This window comes from Antechinus flavipes, chromosome 3 (genome assembly GCF_016432865.1).
Source record: "Antechinus flavipes isolate AdamAnt ecotype Samford, QLD, Australia chromosome 3, AdamAnt_v2, whole genome shotgun sequence".
Taxonomy (NCBI): Eukaryota; Metazoa; Chordata; class Mammalia; order Dasyuromorphia; family Dasyuridae; genus Antechinus; species Antechinus flavipes.
This window is the reverse complement of record NC_067400.1, coordinates 538136024-538161628: the sequence shown is the minus strand read 5'-3', so window position 1 is coordinate 538161628 and position 25605 is coordinate 538136024. Positions and strand designations below refer to the sequence as shown.

Here is a 25605-nt window from a genome sequence, read left to right as displayed (position 1 = left end):
TTAGATTTCCTCTTATTTTCTTTTATAACTCAGTGGAACTTCTTTAAATAGAATAAATGAATTGATGAATGATAAATCATTTATTAAACAATATGAATGAATGAATTTTAAGAAAGCATTTATTAAGTGCTTACTACGTGCAAAACGTTGTGCTAAATTCTTGAAATACAAGTAGAAAACCAAATCATCTGTGCTCTCAAGAAGCCTCACATTATAGCAGATGGAGACAAATACATTATTTGCATAAATTTTCTGATGAATTTTAAGCAGAATTACATGGTTTTGTTTTTATCTTGGTTCAAAAAAATTTCAAAATATGAGTTCCATTTTTTCTGTAATAGTAAGCATAATATATTGAACATTTTTTGGAGGGAGAAATTAGGGGTAATGGAAACTGTGATGAGGCAAAGTGCATTCACTCTGAATATATGAACCTTTTGGGGATTAATTTTTCACATTGGTAAAAAGAAATTATTGGATCATATGATTTTAAGGGCCTACTATTGTTCTAAAATTTATTTTTCTTCAACTGTTTATATAATATGCATTAGAGATTGGGTTTATTAGTTTGTTCCTAGGAGGGGAACATATGTGCTTGGTTTTTTGTTTGTTTTGTTTGTTTTTAATAAATAACAAACCTCAAATCCCTAATATGATCTTGTTTTCGTATTACTAATTTAATTATGTTATTAATTTAGTGCTTATTTGTTCTGTAAATATAGCATTGGAAAACAAAGTTAATTAAAGGCTTGGGTAATGAAAATGTCTCAATTTCAATTCAATTCAAGCACAATACTTGTGCTTGAGAAAAAAAAGAAAAGCTTTTCTGACATAGTCTGTGAGTTAAGTAAAGAAACTATCATTATTCCCATTTGTGAGGCCAGACATCTGAAGTAACTTGTGCTTGATTGAACAACTAATAAATGGCAGAAATAGAAAAAGAAGTCGGATTGCTTACTGCCCAGGCCTGTGCTTTATCACAATAATACACAAAACCATAGGTTCCCTTAAGGAGGAAATGGCCTATTACATCAGTTAAGAAATGTAGGTAAATTAAAACTTATATTTTTATCAATAATTACCTTATTGAGATTTTTTGTAATTGGGCTATTTTCCTCTTAGCACAACTAATTTAAATTTCTAATCAATTTTATTTAGAAATAGCTGTCATTTTTTCATGAATACTTAAGGCTTTATTTTCTTTTAAAAAAATATTCATTTTAAATTTAAATACAAAGTGAGGAAAGGAAAAACAATCCATGTACACAACAAAACATATGAGATGATCCAATATAAAATAATAATTTTCTGTTTTTGGAAAACCTATATAATAAATAATACATGTTGTTTTCAGTTTTTGTACTTTTCTATGCTTCCTTTTAGGTTTTCTTTTGATATTTGCTCTGCACTTTTTATTTTATTTTTTTTCTTCCTTTCCCAAGCTGCCTTAAATATGCATTTAAATGTGTGTTCTTATAAATATATATATGTGTACATATATATGTATTCTATATATATATTCTCTCTATATATATGACTATTCTATGTACATTTTTATTTGTCACTTTTTTCTCTAGAGTTAAATTGCATCTTCCTTTTATAGGTTCAAGTTTTCCAAGTCTTCCATGTTTGTTTGTTTTTTCCCCTAAATCAACCAGCTTACCATTCTTATATCACAATCTTGTACCACAGCTTGTTTAGCTATTCCTTTAGGGCATCTGTTATTGTAGCTAATCTGATAGATGTAAAATGATATCTCAATGTTGTTTTAATTTGCATTTCTCTAATCAATAATGATTTAGAACATTTTTATTTGATTACATATATAATTTTGATTTCTTCATCAAAAAATTGCCTATTTATATCCTTTGAATATTTCTCAACTGGGGTAGATTCATATTCCTATAAATTTGAAAGGTTCTTTATATATTTGAGGAATGAGACCTTTATTTGAGAGATTGTCTATGAAAAAATTTCCCCATTTTTTGTTTTCTTTCCAATCATTCCAAATTAAAAATCAAAATTATTCATTTTACACCTTAACCATGCTTGCTTTATTTATTGTTTCTTTATATATTTATTATCATATCTAGGAGTCTGATACCATGTTCTTCAAATTTTCTTGTAATATCTCCATTTATATATGTTATGTATCTATTCTGGACTTACCTTGGTGTATGTTTTAATATATTGGTCTATCCCAATTCTTGCCAAACTTCTTTCTAGCTTTCCTAACAAGTTTTTATCAAATAATGAATTCTTATCTCAATAAATCAAATCTCTACATTTTCAAATGCAAAGTTATTATGGTCCCTTGTTGAATAAATAGATTAAATAAAATGTTCTTTTTTATATATTGGCTTTGGCTACCCATGAACAATGATTATTTTCCATTTAAATCTGATTTTATTTGTATAAAAAGTATTTTATATTTATATTTATGTAGTTCCTGTATTTGTTTTAGCAGATACAATTTCAGGTATTTATACTATCTAGTTATTTTAAATGGCTCTTATAAGACAATATTGAATAGTATTGATGACACCTCTTGTAGTTTTCCTATTTTTCTATTTTAATTAAATATTTTTATTTTAACTTTGTACCATACCTGCAAGGCAGTTGGGATTAAGTGACTTTTTCAGAGTTGTATAGCTAGTGAGTGTTAAGGATTGGTGGTGGCATTTGAATCCAGTCTCCTGACTTCAGGGCCAGTAGTGTTCTATCAACTGTATCACCTAGCTTTGTTCTCCCCTCCTCCCTCTTTTTAACATATTAAATTCTACTCCTGTCTTTTATTTTTACTATGTTTCATTTTTATATGTTCCCTGAAAGCAGCATATTATTGAATTCAGAATTTTAACCCATTCTATTACCTGTTTTTGTTTTATGAGTAAACTCATCCCATTCATATTCAAAATTATAATTAAATCTTGTGAGTTGCCTGCCATCCAATTTTTTCTCACTATATTTTTTACTTTACTTCTCCTATCCTTCCTCAACTCATCCTGTTTACTTTTACCTATCTTGCTTTTCCACTCCTTAATCTACCCACCCCTCTGAGTCCCTTCCTTATCCTCTCTTCATTCCATCCTCCATCTTATTCTTTTCCTTCCTTTAATTCTTGACCTATATATCTTTCTAAAAGTCTCTCTCTTATTCTGTCCCCTCCCCTCTTATTTCTTTCTAAATTTAGAACTTTTATACTCCACTAGTTGTATATGTTGTTCACTTTTTAACCCATTTCAGATGAGAATAAGGTTCCAGTACAACTGTGTTTCCACCCTGACTTGCTTCTCCTGTATCATTTCTTCCTCATTTATAGAAGTATTCCCTTTTAAAATTACTCTTCCATACAAAACTAACCTTTCTTTCAAACTGCTCAAATAATGATACATTTTTACATATAAGAAGTAAACAGCTCAACCTTGTTCAGTCCTTTTAATTGGTCTTTAATGTTCATCTTATATTTCTTCTGGATCTCATATGTCCATTGAGTTCTGCTCTTTTTGTCATAAGTATAAGAAATTATTTCATTCATTAAATATCCATTTTCCCCATTCAGGATTATACTTAGCTTTTCTGGATAAGTTACCATTGGTCATAACCCCAGCTTTTTTACTTTATGAATTTGGGTTTCAGTACGTACAGTCCTTTAACATAGAAGTCACTGGATATTATGTAAACCTGATTGTAACTCCATAATATTTAAATTGATTTATTTTCTTGTTGCTTGCAATATTTTCTCCATAACCTGGTAACTTTATAACTTGGCTATAATATTTCTTTAAGTTTTCCTTGTGATTTCTTTTTGGTGGTGATCAGTAGATTTTTTTTTTTCCTATTTCTGCTTTACCTTTTTGCTCTAGAACTTCAGGACAATTTTCCTTAACAGTATCTTGTAACATTGTATCAAATTTTTTTAAAAAATCATAACTTTCAGCCACTCCAACAATTTTTATATTATCTTTCCTTAATCTATTTTCCAGATCAGTTGTTTTTCTGATGAGACATTTCACATTATTTTCTTTTTTCCTTTTTTTGATTTTGTTTTTATTATTTCTTCATATCCTATTATATTGTTAGCTTCCTCTTGTCTGATTCTAATTTTCAAAGAAATTTCTTTCTTCATTAAGATTTTGATACATATATTTTCCAGCTGGTTGATTTTCTTTTCATAATTTCTTGATCTTTTGATTACTCTTATCTTTCCTTAATTGTTTCTTGAATTCTTTTATTTGATTTTAAAAGTCCTTTTAAGATCTCCCAAGGACTCTTTTTAGTTTTGTAGCCATTTGACATTTCTCAATGGAGTGGCTTTTTTTTTTTTAGCTTCACTATTTTCCTCTGAAAATGAACCTAGATGTTCGATGTTCTCTGTCCTCCTAGTAGCTATCTATGATTGATTTCTTTCTCCTTTGCTTACTCATTTTAAATTTTATTTTGTTTTATTTACAACAGCTTGTTATTATAATCAGATATTATAATCACAATGCTTTCAGAATAATACCCCAGGTCTCAGGCCCTTCTTACTGTTATTTTTCTGAACCCTCTGAGGACCTAACCTTGAATATTCTTTTCAATCCCAGTGCCATGGCCAGATGCCCCAGTCACACTGTCCCCCTATATTTTTGCTCTCTGTGATTTCTCTGGTGCCTGCTAAGTTCAAATATCTTTTGAAACTAGGGACTTTGCTTCCTGCGAGTCTCAGTCAGTAGGGTCTTCCCAACTTCTGTTAGCATATCTACCAGTTATACAACAGCTCTTTCCTTCTAATCCCCTCAATCACAGCTCCAGACCATGGCTAGTCAGCCCGACTATGCCTAGTGTCTCCCATTGGTGGAAGGCCCCTCCGTCTCCTATTTAGCTGTCTGTCACCTACATAGTCCTTGAAGAAAAATTTTCTGAAGCATTCCATGAGGTGTCCTTAGCCACCCAACCCAGCTACTCCCAGGGCTTGTTGTTTCTTGATTCTGTGGAGTAGATTTAGAGGTGTTTGTATTTCACATAGGTCAAACTTCCATCCCTGAAGATCCAATCTTTTCTGGGTCTATTTATGTTGTCTTAGGAGGATGACTCCTTCATCTGGTTTTTTGTTATTTCTGCTGCTCTATGTTCATTTTGAAGTGATGTCTTCTCTTGTGAAAAAATTAAAAAATCTTAAAGTTTTCTAATCTACTCCATTATCTTCCCAGAATCCTCTCTCTGTATTTAATTCATGAGAGAAATTTTTTTCAGTATTTGTTTTGCCAAGCTAAAGTTATCACCAGAAATTTAATAGGATTTTTGAGATCTTTTAAAAGTGTGTTGGAATTGGGAGTAGGTCTGATTACGTGAATGAAGATATTTAGCTTATAAAAATCTTGCATTGAAAACAGACATAATTAAATTATAAACCAATATGACATTAAAGACATGAGAGACAAGACTTCTGGTTCTTTGTGTTCTATGCAGTAGAGTATTTGACTAGGCATTTTCTCTTCAGAGATGAACTTATCTTTATTTTTTTTTTCAGATTTCCAACTGCTCATATATATTTTTTATTATTATAGCTTTTTATTTACAAGATATATGCATGGATAATTTTTTAGCATTGACAATTGTAAAACCTTTTGTTCCAACTTTTCCCCTCCTCCTCCCCACCCCTTCCCCCAGATGGTAGGTTGACCAATACATGAAATATGTTATAATATAAGTTAAATACAATATATGTATACATGTCCAAACAATTATTTTGCTGTACAAAAAGAATTGGACTTTGAAATAATGTACATTTAGCCTATGAAGGAAATCAAAAATGCAGGTAGACAAAAATAGAAGGATTGGGAATTCTATGTAGTGGTTCATAGTCATTTCCCAGAGTTCTTTCACTGGGTATAGCTGGTTCAATTCATTACTGCTCTATTGGAACTGATTTGGTTCATCTCATTGTTGAAGAGGGCCACATCCATCAGAACTGATCATCATATAGTATTGCTGTTGAAGTATATAATGATCTCTTGGTCCTGCTCATTTCACTCAGCATCAGTTCATGTAAGTCTCTCCAGGCCTTTCTGAAATCATTCTGCTGGTCATTTCTTACCGAACAATAATATTCCATAACATTCATATACCATAATTTATTCAGCCATTCTCCAATTGATGGGCAGCCACTCAGTTTCCAGTTTCTGGCCACTTCAAAGAGGGCTGCCACAAACATTCTTGCACATACAGGTCCCTTTCCCTTCTTAAAAAAAAAAAAAGCCCAGTAGTAACACTGCTGGATCAAAGGTTATGCACAGTTTGATAACTTTTTGAGCATAGTTCCAAATTGCTCTCCAGAATGGCTGATTCACAATTGTTGGACTTATCTTTAAACAGATATTTTGTAATTTCTCTAATCCATAGGTGGATGAGTTAATATCACTGGGTTCTAAGAAATAACAAAACTGGTAAAAAAAAAAAAGAATTGTTATCTAAGATAAATGAGAATAATCATAAACCCTGCTTTATTTTCCATAATAAATTCAAGTCCCATAATACTAAAAAATTGACAGAGATGATTACTAAATTATTTTTAGTGACTTTTTAGGATAGTGAAAAATGGGAGAAGGAGGAAATGGACAAATGCTTTCCCAGTTTTGAAAATTAGGCCAGTGAACTTGAATTCCATCCCTGACAACATTCTAGGATGTAATTTTAAAGGAAAGTTTAAAAGAATTTATGAAGAGAAGTGACAATCATTATGAGCAAACTTTGCAAATATGTTTCCTCCCTCCTTTCTTTCCTTACTTTCTTCCTTCCCTCCTTTCCTCCCTCCCTCCCTTCCTTCCTTCCTTCTTTCCTTCTCTCCTTCCCTCCTTCCTTCCTTCTTTCCTTCCTTCCTTCCTTCCCACCACATGTATCCATTTGGCTAGAACCAATTATGATATTTTATACAATTATAACTTTGACTAATGCAAATTTGAACATATTTGACCACTTTAGGAGATTCATTATTAATACTAATTTTGCCCAAATGAATTTGGATTTAATGTAGAAGTTTAGAGAAAGTTTGATAATGGTTTTAAAATTTTGAAAGGATATTATATGGAGATGTATTATATTTGTTTTAGTTGACCCCTGATAGGAGATTGGAGCAATGGGTGGAAAGTATAGAAATAAAGGTTTCAGCTTAATAAAAAGAAAACTAAAAATCAGAACCATCAAAAATGGAAAATAATTCATGTATTCCTCATCACTGAAGGTCTTGAATTGCAAGAGGGATGACCCCTTCTTAGGAAATTTGCAAAAGTGCTTCCTGTCCAGGAATCAATTGAACTAGAATGATCTTTGGTTTTCTGAGTTCCTAAGTTTCTTTGTGGTTTTATGAATGAAATGAGAATCAGATCAGGAATCTGCATATTTGTATTCTCTTGTACATACTGCTTAAAAAGTTGGAGTTTTCATTCTCAATTGCTCATTAGAGATTATCTTCAATTTATTTTATATATATCTTGTTGGCTATGCATATAAGTGTGTGTATGTGAAATATATTTTACTGTAACTATAGTATAACTATGAGCTCCTTAAGTGCAGGGACTATTTTTTGACTTTCTTTATATTCCTAACACTTAGCATGGTGTCTAGCATGTAGTAAGTGCTTAATGGATGCTTGTCAACTGACTGAACTGTTGTTGGTAATCTTAGTTGTTTAACAATCTAATGCCTTAATGATAGTGAATATCTTAGAGAGGCAGTGTGGAGTAGTATCTGTAACACTAGATTTGGGATCAGAAAAACCTGGATTTAGTCTCACTTTAGAGAATTTTTAGCATGTTATCCTAGGTAATCTCTCTGATAATTTTTTAAAGATCTATAAAATGGGATTAATAATAATAATAGCACTTAATCATAAAGTTGTTGCAAGAATCAAATGATCTAATGAATGTAAAGTGTTTTGCAAACTTGAAACTGCTACATAAATGAAATTATTATTAAACTTCTATCCCTAGCATGATATGAATGAATAGTGAAATCTAAATGATTCATGAAGAATCTTTCTTGCTTATTTCTTGCTAGAAAATTAAAAAAAAGATTTGCTAATCTCAAGAAGATTAATAAAACTTGAGTAAGTTAGAGTTTGGTGGAAGAATATTAGGACCAAAAAAAGATCATATCATATGTGCAAAGCAAGAACAATGAAGGGATAAGTCCACTCCATAATATGTGATGTGTAATGTTAAGAAATGACAAAGAGAAATTAGAATTACTTTGATTTCCTATTTTGCTACTAACTTCTTTACTGAGATCATGAAAATGAGATGGATAGTCTTTAGACAAGGTAATAACAAAAAAAAGTTAATAGGTTAATGAAGCCAAAGCTAACAAAAAGATAGTCAATAAAGTACATATTTAATTATAATTCATAGAATCAAAGAATAGAATAGGAAGAGAGCTCAGAGGTACCCACTCCAAACTCCTTATCTTACAGAAGAGATAATTGAAATCACAAATGTTACCCAAGTTAAGGTCAAATAACCAGTAAGTACCAGAGATGAGATTTGACCTCAAGTCTTTTGATTCTCAAGCTAATACTCTTTCCCTTGTATGAACTGCCTCTTTATGAAGTCAAAACTAGTTGACTTACGTCTGAAAAATCTGAACAAATCTGGTAGATCATAATTCTTCTTTACTTCCCTATTCTTATCCACCAGATTTGTAACTTAGGTGTGATCCTTCATCCCCTCACTCTCTCTCACCCTTGATAACTAATCACTTGCTACCTAGTTTTTAACTTTTGTAACAACTCTCATATATTTCCTCTTCTTTAATGCTGCTACTATCCTTATGAAGGAATCTCATGTCTCTTTGACTAACAGTTCTCCCCAAGTCACTACATCTTTCACTCAGCTGTCAAACTGATCTTGCACATTCATTTATTTAGTTAGTTTTTTTTTTTTGAGGAAATTCTTTTCTTCAATTACTACCTAGATGCAATCACTGAGTGGTTGTGGTTTCTGTCAAACTGAGGCCTGTTGAAGACCTTAGCTTAAAAAGGCTCAAGTCTTCCATTGCATCTTCAGTTGTCCTGATCTATATCTGGTTCTGGACGGGAAAGTGAAACTCACTTAAATCCAATTCATTTTCATTTTATGGCATCCTTTCCCTAATGTCAAGGTTCTCTTTGAGAAGGAAGGATAAACAACAACAGCTGCCAAGATGCAAATGTTACTATTAATCTTTCCCTTCTTATCCTACAACCTCTATCTAGTCAACTCCAGTGGTCTCTGTTGACTTTAGGGTCAAAAATAATGTCCTGATGAACTATTAAAGCCCTTCAGAACTTTCTCCTTCCTACTTTTCCAGTATTTGTACATCTTGCTTTCCTTTACATACTTTTGCAGTGATTCTAGCCTCTCTTCTGTTCCTTGAACAACATAATTCATCTCCCGATTCTAAAATTTTCACTGGTTATCCTCCGTGCCTGGTACCTTCTCCCTCCTTCTCTCTGTATCCTGAATTTCCTGGCTACTTTCATATGTCAGCTGAAGTTTTACCCTCTGCACAAGACATTTCCCAGTCCTTAAATTTTGTATGTATCTTGTTAGCACCTAGTCATTTATCTCCTCCATATAACTATGAACTCCTTCATAGCAGAGACTTTGTCTTTTTTTGGACTTTCTAGCTCTTAGTACAACATCTGGCACAGAGTAAATACTTAATAGATGCTTGTTAATTGACTGACCTGCAGTTGAAAATCTTAGAGAACTTATGAACACAGAGAGAGGTGGTAGATAAGTAGAGAAGAAAAGGAAAATTGTCCATTTCTTTCTTTCTTTCTTTTTTTTTTTTTTTGCTAAGGTATTTGGGGTTAAATGATTTGCTCAGGGTCACACAGCTAGAAAGTGTTAAGTGTCTTGACGCCAGAGTTGAACTCAGATCCTCCTAACTTCAGGGCTAGTACTCTATCTACTGCGCCACCTTGCTGCCTCTGTCTAGTTCTTTAAATTGGAAAATTAAGATTATGCAATTCACAGCTTAACAAATAATCACTTTAATTTCTCATAAAAACCTAGAACACATTATTAAAGGACTAAGGCATGAGGCATTAAAATTGAAGTTATGATAACTAGTGGCTAGTTTAGTTCATTAAAACAGTTATGCCCATATAGCCATATTTTTTTTCTTTTATGTAGTATCATTTTTGGTACCAATATATCAAGGAAATGTCTTAAGCTTATCTTAAACTTAGACCATCTAGAAATGAAGACAGCTATTAGGCAAAGTCTCATATAATATTTTTATGGACAAAGTGGGGAAAGGTGGATTGCATTCTGATAAATAGGCAGATTGATTATTAGATGAATATCTTTACTGACAGGGCATTGATTAATAGAATCTGATGGAAAGCAAAGATAGTAGTTTAACTTTTTTATGTTTGTCTTTTGGGGACTACTTTAGGACTTAACTTATTTTTGAAGTTGCTTATAATCTGTATTGGTGGATATAGTTTCCCTAACAAAAACCACTTTGCTGTAAAAGTCACATATCTTCTCGTTTATTCTGAAATGATTTTTTAAAAAGATTATCTATAATTCATTATAATTATGGACCCCATCATATAGTGTTTTCTCATATTTTTGTAGGTTCATTAAATATTCTGGTAATCCTATGTACCTAATTCCTTTTTTGTTATTTATTTTATTCAATGTGTATTGACCATCTATATGGAAAAAAATATAAGTGAACAAGAATTTACTCATACTCTATGTACCAGAAATGGCAAAGATATAATTGAATAATGTGGCTTTTGTTTCTGTAGCTTCTCATTTCGCCCATTCAGAATGTTCCCTTTTGTGTTCATTTTGTTATATAATTTAATCCAAACATGGTTTAGATCCTTTGGCTTTAGGGCCAACATGTTGTACTCACTTTGTGCAATGCTGTTAAGTCAAACAATCAAACCAAAATCTGCTTTTTTGATGATCTGCTCATTTCATGGTTTCCTCTTTAAAATAAAATGTCACTAAAATTTAATTGACTATGTTAAACATTGTGGACAGCTAGGTGGTGAAGTGGATAAAATGCCAGGTCTGGAGTCAGGAAAACCTGAATTCAAATGTGGCCTCAGGTACTTACTAGATTCATGACTCTGGGAAAGTCATTTAAGCCTGTTTGCAACAGTTTTCTCATATATAAAATTATCTGGAGAAGAAAATGTCAAGTTATTCCAGAATCTTTGTAAGAAAACACCCATGGGGTCATGAAGAGTTGGACAAGACTGAAAACAACTAAACAGATGAAACAATTAAAACAATATGGGAAAAAGAAAAAAAATAACACATATGTATAGATAAAAAATAGGTATATTGACTTTATTAAGCAATCTCAGTTTCTAATTCTTTCCTTCTACATTCTACACATCCAAAAATGACATTTATTTTAGTTACATTTATACATATTATTGTAATATCCTGGATTTCTTTGAGCAGATAAACCATCAGTTTTAATTGATTTTAGTTTTCTCTGTGACTTTGAATGCATTAACCATGCTTTGATATTGACAGATTATTAAATCTAGGATTCACTCTATTCTTAGTCATCTTAAATGTTTATAGAACTATGCATATTTCTTTTAAGGGGAATAGAATATATGCAAGTAGCACTAAATGCAGACATTTGTCTTACAGGGTTTCTAATTATGACATCTTCTGGTATACACATAATCTCTTCTTCGTCTTCTACATATTGCTGATGCTGCATGTCTCAGGGTAAGCAAAACAGAAATAAAATGTTGAAATTTTGCTCAGTCTTACTCTCAAGGAATAGAAACAGAGAAGAAAGGAATTAAGGCTGAACGGACTTTACTCTGTCATCATGTTGTGAAACACACATAAATGATAGTGATGAACATGAAGGAATATTTAAAATGCTGAACATCTGCAAGAATTGCATTGAGAGACAACTCTTTAGGTGTTCCTTTGTGGGAAGGGAGCCTTTTTGAGCCTTGAAAATAAAGCCAGTGTCAAGAAATCAAGAAGAAAAATTGTTCTATTTGTCACTCAGCAAATTGGAAAGGAACCAGCTCAAAAGTGTATGAAAATGAAATTTTAGTGATGTTTCTCCTGTGCACTGCATGGAGTCTCAGGGTCCCATATGGATTTAGCCCAATAATTCTTGCACTAATGGAAAAGCTAAGAGCTTGGCATGGGTAAGTTAGTGTTTATACTTCAGGAAACTGTGTAACTCTTGACAGCTGTAGAATTGTTAATGATAGAGTAAGGAATATTTTGTAGTTTAGAAATGCCCAGAGGGCAGAATAGCTATAAAGAAAGTCAAGAAATTTATAATTCTTAAAGCCAGTGATCTATAACAAATAATAGAAAATTCTAGAGGAGAAAAGACTAAATAATAAATTATAGATTCTTGAGATTAAATGGGAATAATATTCTTTCCATATTTCTGATGTTTATTTAGAGAACAGTGCTTACCACTTAGCAGGTGCTTAAATGTTTGTTGAGGGACTGTTTAGAAAATATGCTTCCTGGGTTCTTTCATTAGGTAAATCAGTTATTTTTCTTCTGCTCTAGGCTTCATATTTGGTTCCAAGGTGGGTTTGGATATATAGTGTCCTCCTGATTCCTGCTAGCTAAATTTGAAATATTTGCCATTGATTTTGAGTGAAGTAGGAAGGAATAGGTACAAATTGATTAGATACACTAGAGAGACAAAAGAAAACATGTAGAATCATATAATCTTAAATCACAAAGGAGCATCTATTTTAGCACATGTCTGAAGCATGGTTTCTCTCTAAGGCATCTTAAACAAATGGTAATTCAGCTTATATGTGGATAACTCTAATGATTAAAAAACCTCACTATTTACAGAGATAATTCATTCCATTTTGGAACAGCTCCAATTATTATGAAGTTTTTACTTTTATTGAACTAGTCTGCCTCTCTGTAACTCTACCAATTACTCCTAGACTTTCTTTTTGGAGTCAAGCAGAGCTCTCATCCCTCTTCAATATGGCAACTACTTAAAAAAAAAAGAAACATGTTTCTTCATAAGTCTTTTCTAAACTGAAAATATTCAAATTATTAAACATTTCTAGTTCCTTTTATATTTTTACATGGCACAATTTTGAGTTCTGTTGCCATGCTAATAGCTTGCCCTTACACTTCTGGTGGCTTCATGTATTCATGTATTTGATATATGCATTTTAATGTATTTTAATATAATTAAATTAATTTAATATAAGAATGGCACTTCTTATAGTGTGTGTTAGAACCCTTACAAGCAACATGTAGAGAAGATGTATTATCTATATTATTTTCAAGAATTGACAAGTCTGTACTATTTGTCATAAAATAGAATACAGATCAACAGACTTCATTGAATAAATCTGAAGATACCAGGAAATATTTTTTCTTTTGTTTTGGAAATTCGTGATACAGACTTTTCTGGTATGGCAGGTTATATACTTAATGAATAAAGGCAAAACAGCAGTTAAATCCATTAGATTTTTTTTTTATGTATCTATGAAACATTAAAGCAGTTCACTAGGTATTGAGTGATCCAAAATTGGGTGATATAGAATAACTGCTCTCAGCAAATAAAGCAAGAATGTAGAATGTAAATACTACAAATTCAAAGGAATGTTTTTATATACACATACACATACACACACACGTATATACACACACAAAAGAAAAGTAGAGTAGAACTGTAAGAGATCCCTTACAAACTGAGGTTTTGTTGCTAAAGGAAAATTTATAGAAAAGATGGCAATAAATCTATGTCTTAAAGGGTGGATAGTATTTCAACAGTTGGTCATTGGGGAATGTTTCAATTTATTTTAACAATAAAAGATGGCATGATAATGCATAATAGTATTAAAAGGGCTAGATAATCTTTTGGAAATGAAGAATTATCACATCTGACATGATCTTAAAACTTGAGAAAGGAATATAATTTGATGTGGGTGGAAAAGTAGTCTAATAGATTGATCATCTGATATCATCTTCTCAATTTACAAGTGAGAAAACTAAGAATATTTTAGTCACTTGTTTACGGTTAAAAGAAGAGCTACTAACTAATTTTGAACTAGATATTTCTCTTGACCTTTGTTGTTTGCTGTATTTAGTAGGCTGAAATATGGTTATAGAGGGCCTTGTTAATATTATATAACAATAAGTCATTGGACAATGAGGAGCCATGATTTTGAGTAGTAAAGTGACATAATCAGAAATAAACATTGCAAATATTGCTCTGGTGTAATCTTCATTGTTTAGGATGAATTGGAATTGGGAGAAACTAGAGGGAGTTAAAAATAATTTCAATAATCTGAATACAATGTAATGAGGAAATGAATCAAGTGGTGTTAGTGAGAATAGAAGAGAGATCAATTTTAAAAAGGTAGGATTATCAAGAGTGATTTTCCACTGATAATACCTAATTTGTGAAATGAGAAGAGTTAAATGGCTTAGAAATTTGTAGTTTTGCAGGAAAATAGTAATAACATTTATGTATTAGTACAAAAATTAGAATAAAGGTTCATTTTTGGAAAAAAAAAGATGGAGAGTTCAGTTTTACACATTTAGAATTTGAGTTGCATTTGGAAGCAGTGTCTTGAATTTGTTCTTTTTTAACTCTTTCTTTTTTATTAAAGTTTTTTATTTACAAAACATATACATGGGTAATTTTTTCAACATTGACCCTTGCAAAACCTTTTGTTCTAAATTTTCCTCTCCTTTCCCCCTTCTCCCCTAGCTGGCAGGTAGTCCAATACATATTAAATATGTTAAAATACATGTTAAATGCAATATATGTACACATATTTATACAATTATCTTGTTGCACAAGAAAAATCAGATCAAGAAGAAAGAAAAAAGAACAACTGAGAAGAAAACAAAATGCAAGCAAATAACAAAAGAGAGAGTGAGGATGCTATGTTGTGGTCCACACTCTGTTTCCACGGTTCTCTTTCTAGGTGTAGATGGCTCTCTTCATCACTGAACAAATGGAACTGGTTTGAATCATCTCATTGTTGAAGAGAGCCACATTCATCAGAATTGATCATCATACAGTTTTGTTGTTGCTGTGTATAATGATCTCCTGGTTCTGCTCATTTCACAGCATCAGTTCATGTAGGTCTCTCCATGCCTTTCTGAAATCATCCTGCTGATTGTTTCTTACAGAACAATAATATTCCATAGCATTCATATAACATAATTTATTCAGCCATTTTCCAATTACTGGGCAGCCTCTCAGTTTCCAGTTTCTTGCCACTACAAAGAGGGCTGCCACAAACATTTTTGCACATGTGGGTCTCTTTCCTTCCTTTAAGATCTCTTTGGGATATAATTCCAGTAATAACACTGCTAGATCAAAGAGTATGCACAGTTTGATAACTTTTTGAGCATAGTTCCTAATTGCTCTTCAGAATGGTTGGTTTCATTCACAGTTCCATCAATAATATATCAGTGTCCCAGTTTTCCTACATCCCCTCCAACATAAGTTATTATCTTTTCCTGTCATCTTAGCCAATCTGACAGGTGTTTGGTGGTATCTCAGAGTTGTCTTAATTTGCATTTTTCTGATCAATAGTGATTTGGAGCTCCTTTTCCTGTGAGTGTCTTGAATTTGAATTGGATAAAAGATTAGCAGTGATATGGTATATTGTATAGAGTACTGAATTGAAAATCAATAAAACCTAGTTAAAATCCTGTTGTAGCCATTTACTAATTGTAGAATCCTGAATAAGTTATTTAGTGTCTTTCAGCTTGTTTACTTGGCTGCAAAATACAGTTCACTTTGTAGTCACTAGAGTGCTATATAAATGCACGATATTATTATTGTTATGATAATGATTACTAGAAATCTCTGTACATTGTGCAAGTATGGCTTATTCAGTTGTAGAGGGAGTTTCTGGACTGGAACTAATGAGAGGTTGAGGAATATACATGTATTCAGAAGTCTTATGCAAAGTCACAGTTAAATCTATGAGAACAGATGGATCATTGGCTCATATGGGGAAAAACTTAGAACTGAGAACAGCTTTGGGGAACATATAATTAGGTGATTAGAAGAAGAGGTGGCAAAATGGTCATAGGAGTGGAAGGAGAACCATGAAGAGGTTGTGTCATTGAAACTAAGTATCAAAAGTGAATCTAGAATACTGTTTTGTTTTTTTCCTTTTTTTTTTTTTAATGTCATAGACACTTTTGACTATCTGACAAAACTTATGAACCCCTCAGAATAATTTTCACAAATTCATAAAATAAACTATATAAGATCATGAAAAAACAAATACATTGAAATATAAATATGAACTTTTAAAAATAATTAAGAATCCTTTATATAGAGGAAGGGGTTAACAAGTTGCAGATAAAGTATTTAAGATAATTATGTCATATCTATAAAAGCTAATGTAACTTTAGTTTGCCTTGATATATCATGTGCATGTATTATATATCATACATGATATATATACTCATATCAATTTATGTATATATACACATCAGACATTTATATAACAACTAGTTGCCAGGCACTGTGCTAAGTACTTTACAAATATTTTCATATTTAATATTTTTATCAAATGAGATGTATAGATGCTATTATCTCTAATAAAGAAGGAAATAGGCAAATAGAAGTCCAGAGGTTCAGTCTAAGTTGTATCTGAAATAAGATTTAAACTCAAGTTTTCCTACTGTCATGCCTAGCTTTCTATCAGCTGTGCCAACTACCTACTTCTATTACCTTATTCATCGGGATTGTATCCAGAAATGTGAATGTGATAATTCCTTAGTACTTTGCCCAATTCATATGTAGACTATTTTTTCATTTCTGTGTACATTAATAATTAATGAACATTAATAAACTAGAAACATCTAGGGGAGGTAATCTAGACTGACAAAGATCTTGAATCTATGATATATGAGGATCCAAAAGTTAGTACAGTGCCTAGTACATAGGAGATGTTTCACAAGTATTAATTGATTGATTCATCAATTGAAGGAACTAGAAATATATAATCTGGAAACAAGAAGACTTGAGGGACAATTGTAGAGAAGAGAGACTCATACTTGGTGTTTAAATACCTGACAGGGCATCATATAGATGATGATTTTTTTTTGTGCTTATTCTCAAAAGGTAGAACTAAAAGCACTGAATAAATTGTGAAGAGGCACATTTAGGTTTAATTTTGAAAAAAAAAAAACTTCTAACAATGAAGCCTATTTCAGAATAGAATAGGATACTTTGGAAAAGAATACATTACTCCTCTTTGATGGATAGCCCAATAGATTAGATGATTATTCTTTAGGTAGCTTGTTCAGATTCCTTTTTCAGCATGAAAATACTGCAGCAGTGCAGCCTGTGGAAAATATGGCTAAGAACAGTCCCGTTGGAAATGAGGAGGTTTAGTGGATTGTCGGCTCAATATAAATCAATTCATATTTATGACAAACATTAATACTAGCTATGTTCAAAGCTTTATGCTAAGTACCAGAAATTGAAAGTTGGAAAATGACAAGGAAGTTTACAATTTGGTATGTACTGTATGGTTTGACTGGCCCACAAAGACAGTGCAATCTTTGATTAAATTAGAATTAGGGATAAGATAGTCCTTTTTTTTAACTCTGCCTTTATCAGGCCATATATAGAATATTGTGTTCATTTCTAGCCACTATGTTTTAAGACAGTTACTGATAAATTGAAGTCTATACCAAAGAAGGCAACTCGGGATGGTGTAAAGGGCTGAAACTCTGAATATGTGCACTGGAATCAGACAATTGAGCACTTAAGGCTAATTACCGATTGGCCAATACTCTTAACATATGCTTGGAAAATGGCCCTTCCCACTATTCTGTGCTGGCTCAATCTTTTGGTGTATACACATAATTGTAGGAGGGATTAGGGAGTGGAACAAGACAAGCCAGAGTCACTTTGGTGGTAGAGGAGGAGAAGGGAGGTCGTGAAGAGCTTGCGTCCATCCTCTTCACTTCTACCCCTAAAGACCAAGAATAAAGACCAAGCACTTTTGCTTTCCTGACTCTGGCTGATTCTAAGGCATTCAGGATGCTAACTCAGGCTTCACAGGATGGGGAGGGGAATTAAAGGAGATTTGATTGATGGAACTGGTTTCAACTATTTGAAGTGTTGTCATATGGAAGAATTAGATTTATTCTCCTAAACTTCAAAGGTCTGGAATAGAACCAATCAAAGTATGTTGTATGGAGGCACATTTTGGCTCAGTATAAAGAGCAACTTCCCTCAAATTAAATAGCTGAAAAAAGAACGAACTGACAAAACAGTTAATGAATTCCCAGTTACCAAAAGGTTCCAAATAGAAGCCAGATGAGCACTGATTAAGATGTTCTAAGTGAAGATTTGTCTTCCAAGAAAGGCAAGAGTTCTTAACTTGGTGTCTATGGACTCCCAAATGGTAAGTAGAGAGATTTTAAGATGTCTATGAATGTTTTTGGGGAAAATGACATCTTTATTTCTAGTAGCATCTAAATAAAATATAATATTTTCTTCAATTATTAATGTGGGTAACAAACTACAGTAAATATGGCTACATTAGGATGCCAAAAAAAGGCTAAGAACTTTTTAGTTCTTAGTGGTTAGAGTAGAAAATCTCTAAGTTCCTTCCAAAGTGCTCCTTCAAAAGTACTATATTGGTATTTTTTTTGGCCTAGTTGGTCAATTTATTTTACTTATTCAGGGTTCTTAATAAGAATTGTTTGTTTATGGTCTTGACTTGAGATTTTCTTGGAGTGGGAAATGTAAAGAGAGAAAATTACCTTTTTATGTGGCACCTGCTATGTAACTTTAGCTTAGAGAGCTGCCTATATATATGTGTGTGTGTATGTATGTATGTATGTGTATATGTATATAGAGAGAGTTATAAGGTACTTTTAAGGTTTGAAAAATGTTTTACATTAAATGTAAAATGTTTTTCATGGTATTATGTTAGTGATAAAAGCACAAACATGCATGAGCTAGGAAAACAAAGTCTATTTACATAGTTTAATTTTCAGAAAATAGTGAAAAGATGGAAGGTATCAGAACAAAATTTCTATCCAGCTTTGGCTACTGAGTTCCTGAGTTTTTATGAAATTCATACTGACATAGGATTCATGAATGAGATAATAGAATTTTTTTCTGCCTACCTTTAGGCAGATTTATACAGGAAGAACATGCTATTGCTATCTATAATTAATTTTCCATTACCCAAGGTCTGAATATTTTTTAAATTGTTTTTTGTTTATTTTTACTAGATTACAGTCCTTTCCTAGAATCATAAAACAAAAGATTTAAAAACTCAGAGGGACCTCAGAAGCCATTTGGCTCATTCTCCTCCTTTCAGAGGTGAGAAAAGGAGGCCCACAGAGATTAAATGATTTTCCTAAGAGTATAAAGTTATTGGTTAATAACATGCTGAAGTATGAACTTAGGTCTTTTGACTTGAAATCTAGCATTTATGCCATTTCAGCATATTGCCCTTACATCCAGCTTATTTCTTGGCATTATTTTCTCTTTACGTATGCATTGGTGTACATTAAATATATATTAGTCTCATTCCATTTTTGTGACCTTCAGGTTATAATGCTATGTAAGGAGCATTGAGTCAGGTGTCATATGGTCTGCTTCTTTGAAACTTACCACTTGTGTTACCTTGGACAAATCATTGACTTTCTCTGGATCTCAGTTTCTTTATTGGTAAAAATAAAGAAGTTGGATTATATGGCATTTGAGAATCTTTACGATGCTAGATTTGTGTCCCTGTGGTTTACTAAATCTACTAAATTTACTAAACCATGAAAGTATTTTTATACATGTTTTCCACAGAAGAGAAAAACATCATTTAAATTTTTAAAAAGAAGATATTTATTAAAAATATACTCTATTTGGTATTGTTTATTTTCAACAGAATGATTTCAATAATATATATTTTAAAAAAATCCTACCAGATCAAAAAGATCTGTGAACCATTTGTGAACCATTTTGTTTGTGAACCATTGGTAATTCATCTATTGGATGATCATTAAAATTTGTAATATAAATTCTAACTTTTGAATATAGAAAGGAAATCTTTCTTACCCACTATTCAAAGATAAGCAGCAAAAGAAATCTTTCTTCAGCCCTATTTGGTCACTTGGCCCTGTTGATTTTTATTGAACTGTTTAGAGAGAGTAGCATTTATATGCCTTATGAAATGTTGATTGCTCCAGAAATGAGTTTAAAAAATAGCTCTCTAATGATCATGCATTCTGATCTGGAACTAAACTTACCCATCTAAGTTTCCCTCTAGGGAATAAAACATATACTCTCTCATTTCTAGAAGAGATGATGTGACTCAATCCTCACCAAATTCCTAAAGGATATTGGAGGGAAAAAAAGCAATTATAAACTTTATAAAGCTCCTATTGGGCAGCTCAACCTTGGTTTCTCTGAAGAGAGTTGACTAGGGGCTGTATCACAAATGAGAGAGGGCACCTTCATTTTTGTAATCATACCAGCATTCAACATTCTCATTGATGGCAGCCTGGGAATGTAGCTCAGGCAATGATTGCATTTTTGAAATTTAAATGAGAGAAAAAAGTGTCACAGTTCTGGATAGAGAAATGCAAAAGGTTTGACTGAGAAGTACTCAACAATGCTAGGTAGCATTTTAGTCATTTTCTTATGCAGATTCTCTTGGTCTTCTCGAATTCTGTCATTGTAGGATGATAATTTTCAAGCAGCTTCCCTTTTCTCTTAAAATGACTACTAGAAAGAATTCCTTATGAAGTATAATTCATGTTCTAGTTGAATTTTTTTTTCTAAAAGGAAGGGGTATTGTATTTGTTAGCATGTTTCTAAGCTCAGCCTTTTAGCCAGCAGGAATGCAATAGAAATCCTAAAACAGATGGTTTCATTGTGTGGACAGCTCTTGTAAACAAAAGCATTATGAAAACACACATACTATTGGTCTGTCAAACTGAAGGGTTTGGGAGGTGAAATTGGGTTAGGAAATGTACTAAGCTCAGCTAAATTGAAAATAAAAAATACAGTTTTAGAGGGGAAAACTATTTAGATACCATGGTTTGTAAATATACATAATTCTCTCATCTGGATATAATGTTTTTTTCCTAAGTCTGAGCAAAAATGGATATGAGGAAGAGCTCATAAGAATCTGATTTTCTTGTCATAAAATCCTATTTGATACTCATTAGAGAAGAGATTCTTAACTTTATTTTTCTATTATAGACCCCTTTGGCAATTGGTGAAGTCACTGGTCCTTTCTTAGAATATTAATTTTTAAAGGATAAAGTAAAATACATGGGATTATAGGGGGAATTATATTAAAATGCTATAGTTGCCAACATATGTATTTTTTAAAAGTTCACATAAACTAAGAATCTCATGCACTAGAGGCTCCCAATTCTGGATCTTACCAGTGATTTTAAGACTTAAAATTAAAAATGGTATGTATTTTCTTTAAATTAAAACAAGTCTGTAATTGTGATGACTGCATACTTAAAATCAGCTGGAGTCAGATATTCAGGTTAAGGGGAAAATCTTCAATCATTATTCTCAGTAGAGGTGAAGAAGGGTTGGGATAGCAATATGGGCAGCTGTGACAGGAAGCCAGATAGCAGAAGTGGATCAGAGGTGAAGGGAAGTCACAATAGCAATGTGAGCAGCTGTGACAAGTTGCCAGCCAGCAGTCCCTTTTTCCGCTTCCCTTTTCCACTCCCTTGCCTCCACCCACCAAAATCATCATTTCCTATACAACATATCAGGACTTGCACAAAGAATGGGCAGGGGCCATTCTTTCTCCAAGCATATATATTAATAGAATATGGTCCAATTACTATTTAGCCTAACGTGCTTAGGACCTCAGTGCATCAACTCAAGCCTCAGCCCATTACATCTTCCACTTTCTTTTGTTTTAGAACACAGGTGGTCATGCCATCCCTGACTCTTCAGGGAGGTCAGAGCCCCCAAGGGGAGGTGATCACGCGCTCCTTGACTTCTCAGGAAGGGAGGTGAAAGCACTAAAAAGGAGATGATCACGCCCTCCCTGACATCTCAGGAAGGGAGATGAAAAGCACCAAAGGGAAGTGGGGGTTGCTAGCAGGTTTCTGGGCTGAAGGGTCTTATTACGCACAAACCCATCAGCATGAGAGGTATTACACAAGCACATAGCAATAACACAGAGGCTATTAGTGATGACCCTCCCCACAGTCAGTGCAGGCTTGATGTGGTATAAGAAACATGAATTGTACATGCAAGTAATGGTATAACAAACAATATTAATCAACATGATGTTGTAAAAGATTGCCAGAAGCCCTAGAATGAGGGTATGTAAACAGCAGTCACACATATACCTTCTTCAGCAGCCAAGAGATAGTCCAAAACCAATCTGTTGTCCATATCAATACATATCAGAATCCAATGATCCCCCCAAGTTTTTGAAGTCCTGCAAAAGTCTTTTTATGTGTTAGGGAATCCAATGATTCCAGCAGATTTTGAGGTCCTGTAACAGTCTTATCATTTCTCAGAAAATCCAATGATTCCTGAGGTCTTTCAAGTCTTATGTCTCAGAGAATCCAATGATTCCTGAAGGTTTTGAAGTCCAACAATTTTCTATGTCCATGTCAAACGCCATAACTGCCAGGCTCTTTCTTTCTTTCTTTTTTTTTTTTAATTTAATTTTTATTTAATAATTACTTTATATTGACACTTGTTTCTGTTCCGATTTTTTTTCCCTCCCTCCCTCCACCCCCTCCCCTAGATGGCATATCCTAGATACAATATATGTTTGCAGAACCGAACAGTTCTCTTGTTGCATAGGGAGAATTGGATTCAGAAGGTATAAATAACCTGGGAAGAAAAACAAAAATGCAGATAGTTCACATTCGTTTCCCAGTGTTCTTTCTTTGGGTGTAGCTGCTTTTGTTCATCATTTATCAATTGAAACTCAGGTCTCTTTGTCAAAGAAATCCACTTCCATCAAAATATGTCCTCATATAATATCGTTGTCGAAGTGTATAATGATCTCCTGGTTCTGCTCATTTCACTTAGCATCAGTTCATGTAAGTCTCGCCAGTCCTCTCTGTATTCATCCTGCTGGTCATTTCTTACAGAACAATAATATTCCATAACATTCATATACCACAATTTACCCAGCCATTCTCCAATTGATGGGCATCCATTCATTTTCCAGTTTCTAGCCACTACAAATAGGGCTGCTACAAACATTTTGGCACATACAGGTCCCTTTCCCTTCTTTAGTATTTCTTTGGGATATAAGCCCAATAGAAACACTGCTGGATTAAAGGGTATGCACAATTTGATAATTTTTTGGGCATAATTCCAGATTGCTCTCCAGAATGGTTGGATTCGTTCACAACTCCACCAACAATGCATCAGTGTCCCAGTTTTCCCGCATCTCCTCCAACATTCATCATTATTTTTTCCTGTCATCTTAGCCAATCTGACAGGTGTGTAGTGGTATCTCAGAGTTGTCTTAATTTGCATTTCTCTGATCAATAATGATTTGGAACACTCTTTCATATGAGTGGTAATAGTTTCAATTTCATCCTCTGAAAATTGTCTGTTCATATCCTTTGACCATTTATCAATTGGAGAATGGCTTGATTTCTTATAAATTTGAGTCTGTTCTCTATATATTTTGGAAATGAGGCCTTTATCAGAACCTTTAACTGTGAAAATGTTTTCCCAGTTTGTTGCTTCCCTTCTAATCTTGTTTGCATTAGTTTTATTTGTACAAAGGCTTTTTAATTTGATGTAATCAAAATTTTCTATTTTGTGATCAGTAATGGTCTCTAGTTCATCTTTGGTCACAAATTTCTTTCTCCTCCACAAGTCTGAGAGATAAACTATTCTATGTTCCTCTAATTTATTTATAATCTCGTTCTTTATGCCTAGGTCATAGACTCATTTTGATCTTATCTTGGTATATGGTGTTAAGAGTGGGTCCATGCCTAATTTCTGCCATACTAATTTCCAATTATCCCAGCAGTTTTTATCAAATCAGAATATCAGAAGTTAGGGGCTTTGGGTTTGTCAAACACTAGATTGCTATAGTTGACTATCCTGTCTTGTGAACCTAGCCTTTTCCACTGATCCACTAATCTATTTCTTAGCCAATACCAAATGGTTTTGGTGACTGCTGCTTTATAATATAATTTTAGATCAGGTACAGCTAGGCCACCTTAATTTGATTTTTTTTTCATTAATTCCCTTGAGATTCTCGACTTTTTACTGTTCCATATGAATTTTGTTGTTATTTTTTCTAGATCAATAAAATATTTTCTTGGAAGTCTGATTGGTATAGCACTAAATAAATAGATTAGTTTAGGGAGTATTGTCATCTTTATTACGTTCGCTCGACTGCCAGGCTCTTTCAATGGTGAGCACAATCAGCAACAGAACCACCCGATATTTCTTGGGTCTTCTCCTTTGTTTCAAGGGTCTACTCCGTCTCTCTGCGATGGACAAGGCAAATACGGCTCATTGGCACCCGTCTGATTCCTTTGCTACCTGTAGAGATACAAGCAAACCTTCTTCCTCAAGCAGTTAGCCTCTCCGGTCCCTTCCATTTACCACTTTCTGGGTCTCTCCACATCACTTGGTGATTATCTAAAGATAGTGGAGCTGCTCGCACTGGACACTGCCCTTCCAGTGGGTTATAAAACCTATCTGCTGGAGCCAGTGCATCTTTGTCAAAAATCAAGAAGTTAATAGTATAAAGGGCTAAATTTAGAAGTTCTCTGGGGTTACCTGTGGCTCCCTCTTTCTTTTGTTTTTGGAGCAGCGTCTTAATGTCTCTATTTCTCCTCTCTACTATTGCCTGTCCTTGAGGATTAAAGGGTATGCCAGTGCTGTGTAAAATTTTATACTGTGCACAAAAGTGTGCAAAATGTTTGCAGGACCATTGTCTGTTTTTATTGCTTGTGGCACATCCATAATGGCAAATGCTTGTGTGAGGAATTCAGTGACCACTCGGGCTGTCTCTTTTGCTGCTGGTATTGCAAAAGTGAATCCTGAAAAGGTGTCTGCCACAACGTGGATAAAAAACAGACAACCAAAAGATTGGTCACATCCATTTGCCAGATTTCATTGGGTCTCAAACCACAAAGGTTCTTCTCTGGAGGCAGTGTAGTAGCGTAGAAAGGAAGGCAAGCCGTACAGGCTTTTACTATGCTGCTAGGTTCCTCTCTTGTTATTCCAAATTGTAAACGTAAAGCTCGAACAGCCTGATGATATTTAGAATGAGATGCCTGGGCTTCTTGGAATAAAGGAGTATTGACCAACATGGTTAGAAGGCTATCTGCCTTTGAATTACCATCAAAAATGGGACCTGGAAGTCCACTATGAGAGTAGACATGCAAAATATAAATCTTACCTGGATGCTTTCTCACTTGTTGTTCTTGAAGTTTCTTGAAGAGCTGATATATATTAGAGGATGCAAATTTTATTTGGGCTGTGACAATTCTTTGTGCCACACCTACTGAATAGGCCGAATCAGATATTATATTTATGTCTCCTGGATAAAATAAGAAGAGCTAGAATGATCGCATACAGTTCATTCTGCTGCGTGGACTGAAATGGAGTTCTGACTAC

General features: G+C 33.3%; 1 protein-coding gene across 3 annotated transcripts in view; it reads left to right on the top strand.

The window, feature by feature from the left end:
- NOX4 (NADPH oxidase 4) overlaps window positions 1-25605 on the top strand; it is a 254554-nt gene that overhangs the window by 61593 nt on the left and 167356 nt on the right. For 2 of the 3 annotated variants that reach the window (XM_051987302.1, XM_051987304.1), the window contains one exon: window positions 11649-11729. The exons of the other annotated variant lie outside the window; for it this stretch is intronic. In XM_051987302.1, the coding sequence (XP_051843262.1) occupies window positions 11649-11729 (81 nt within the window). The remainder of the gene's footprint in view (window positions 1-11648; window positions 11730-25605) is intronic. 3 annotated transcript variants of the gene reach the window in all.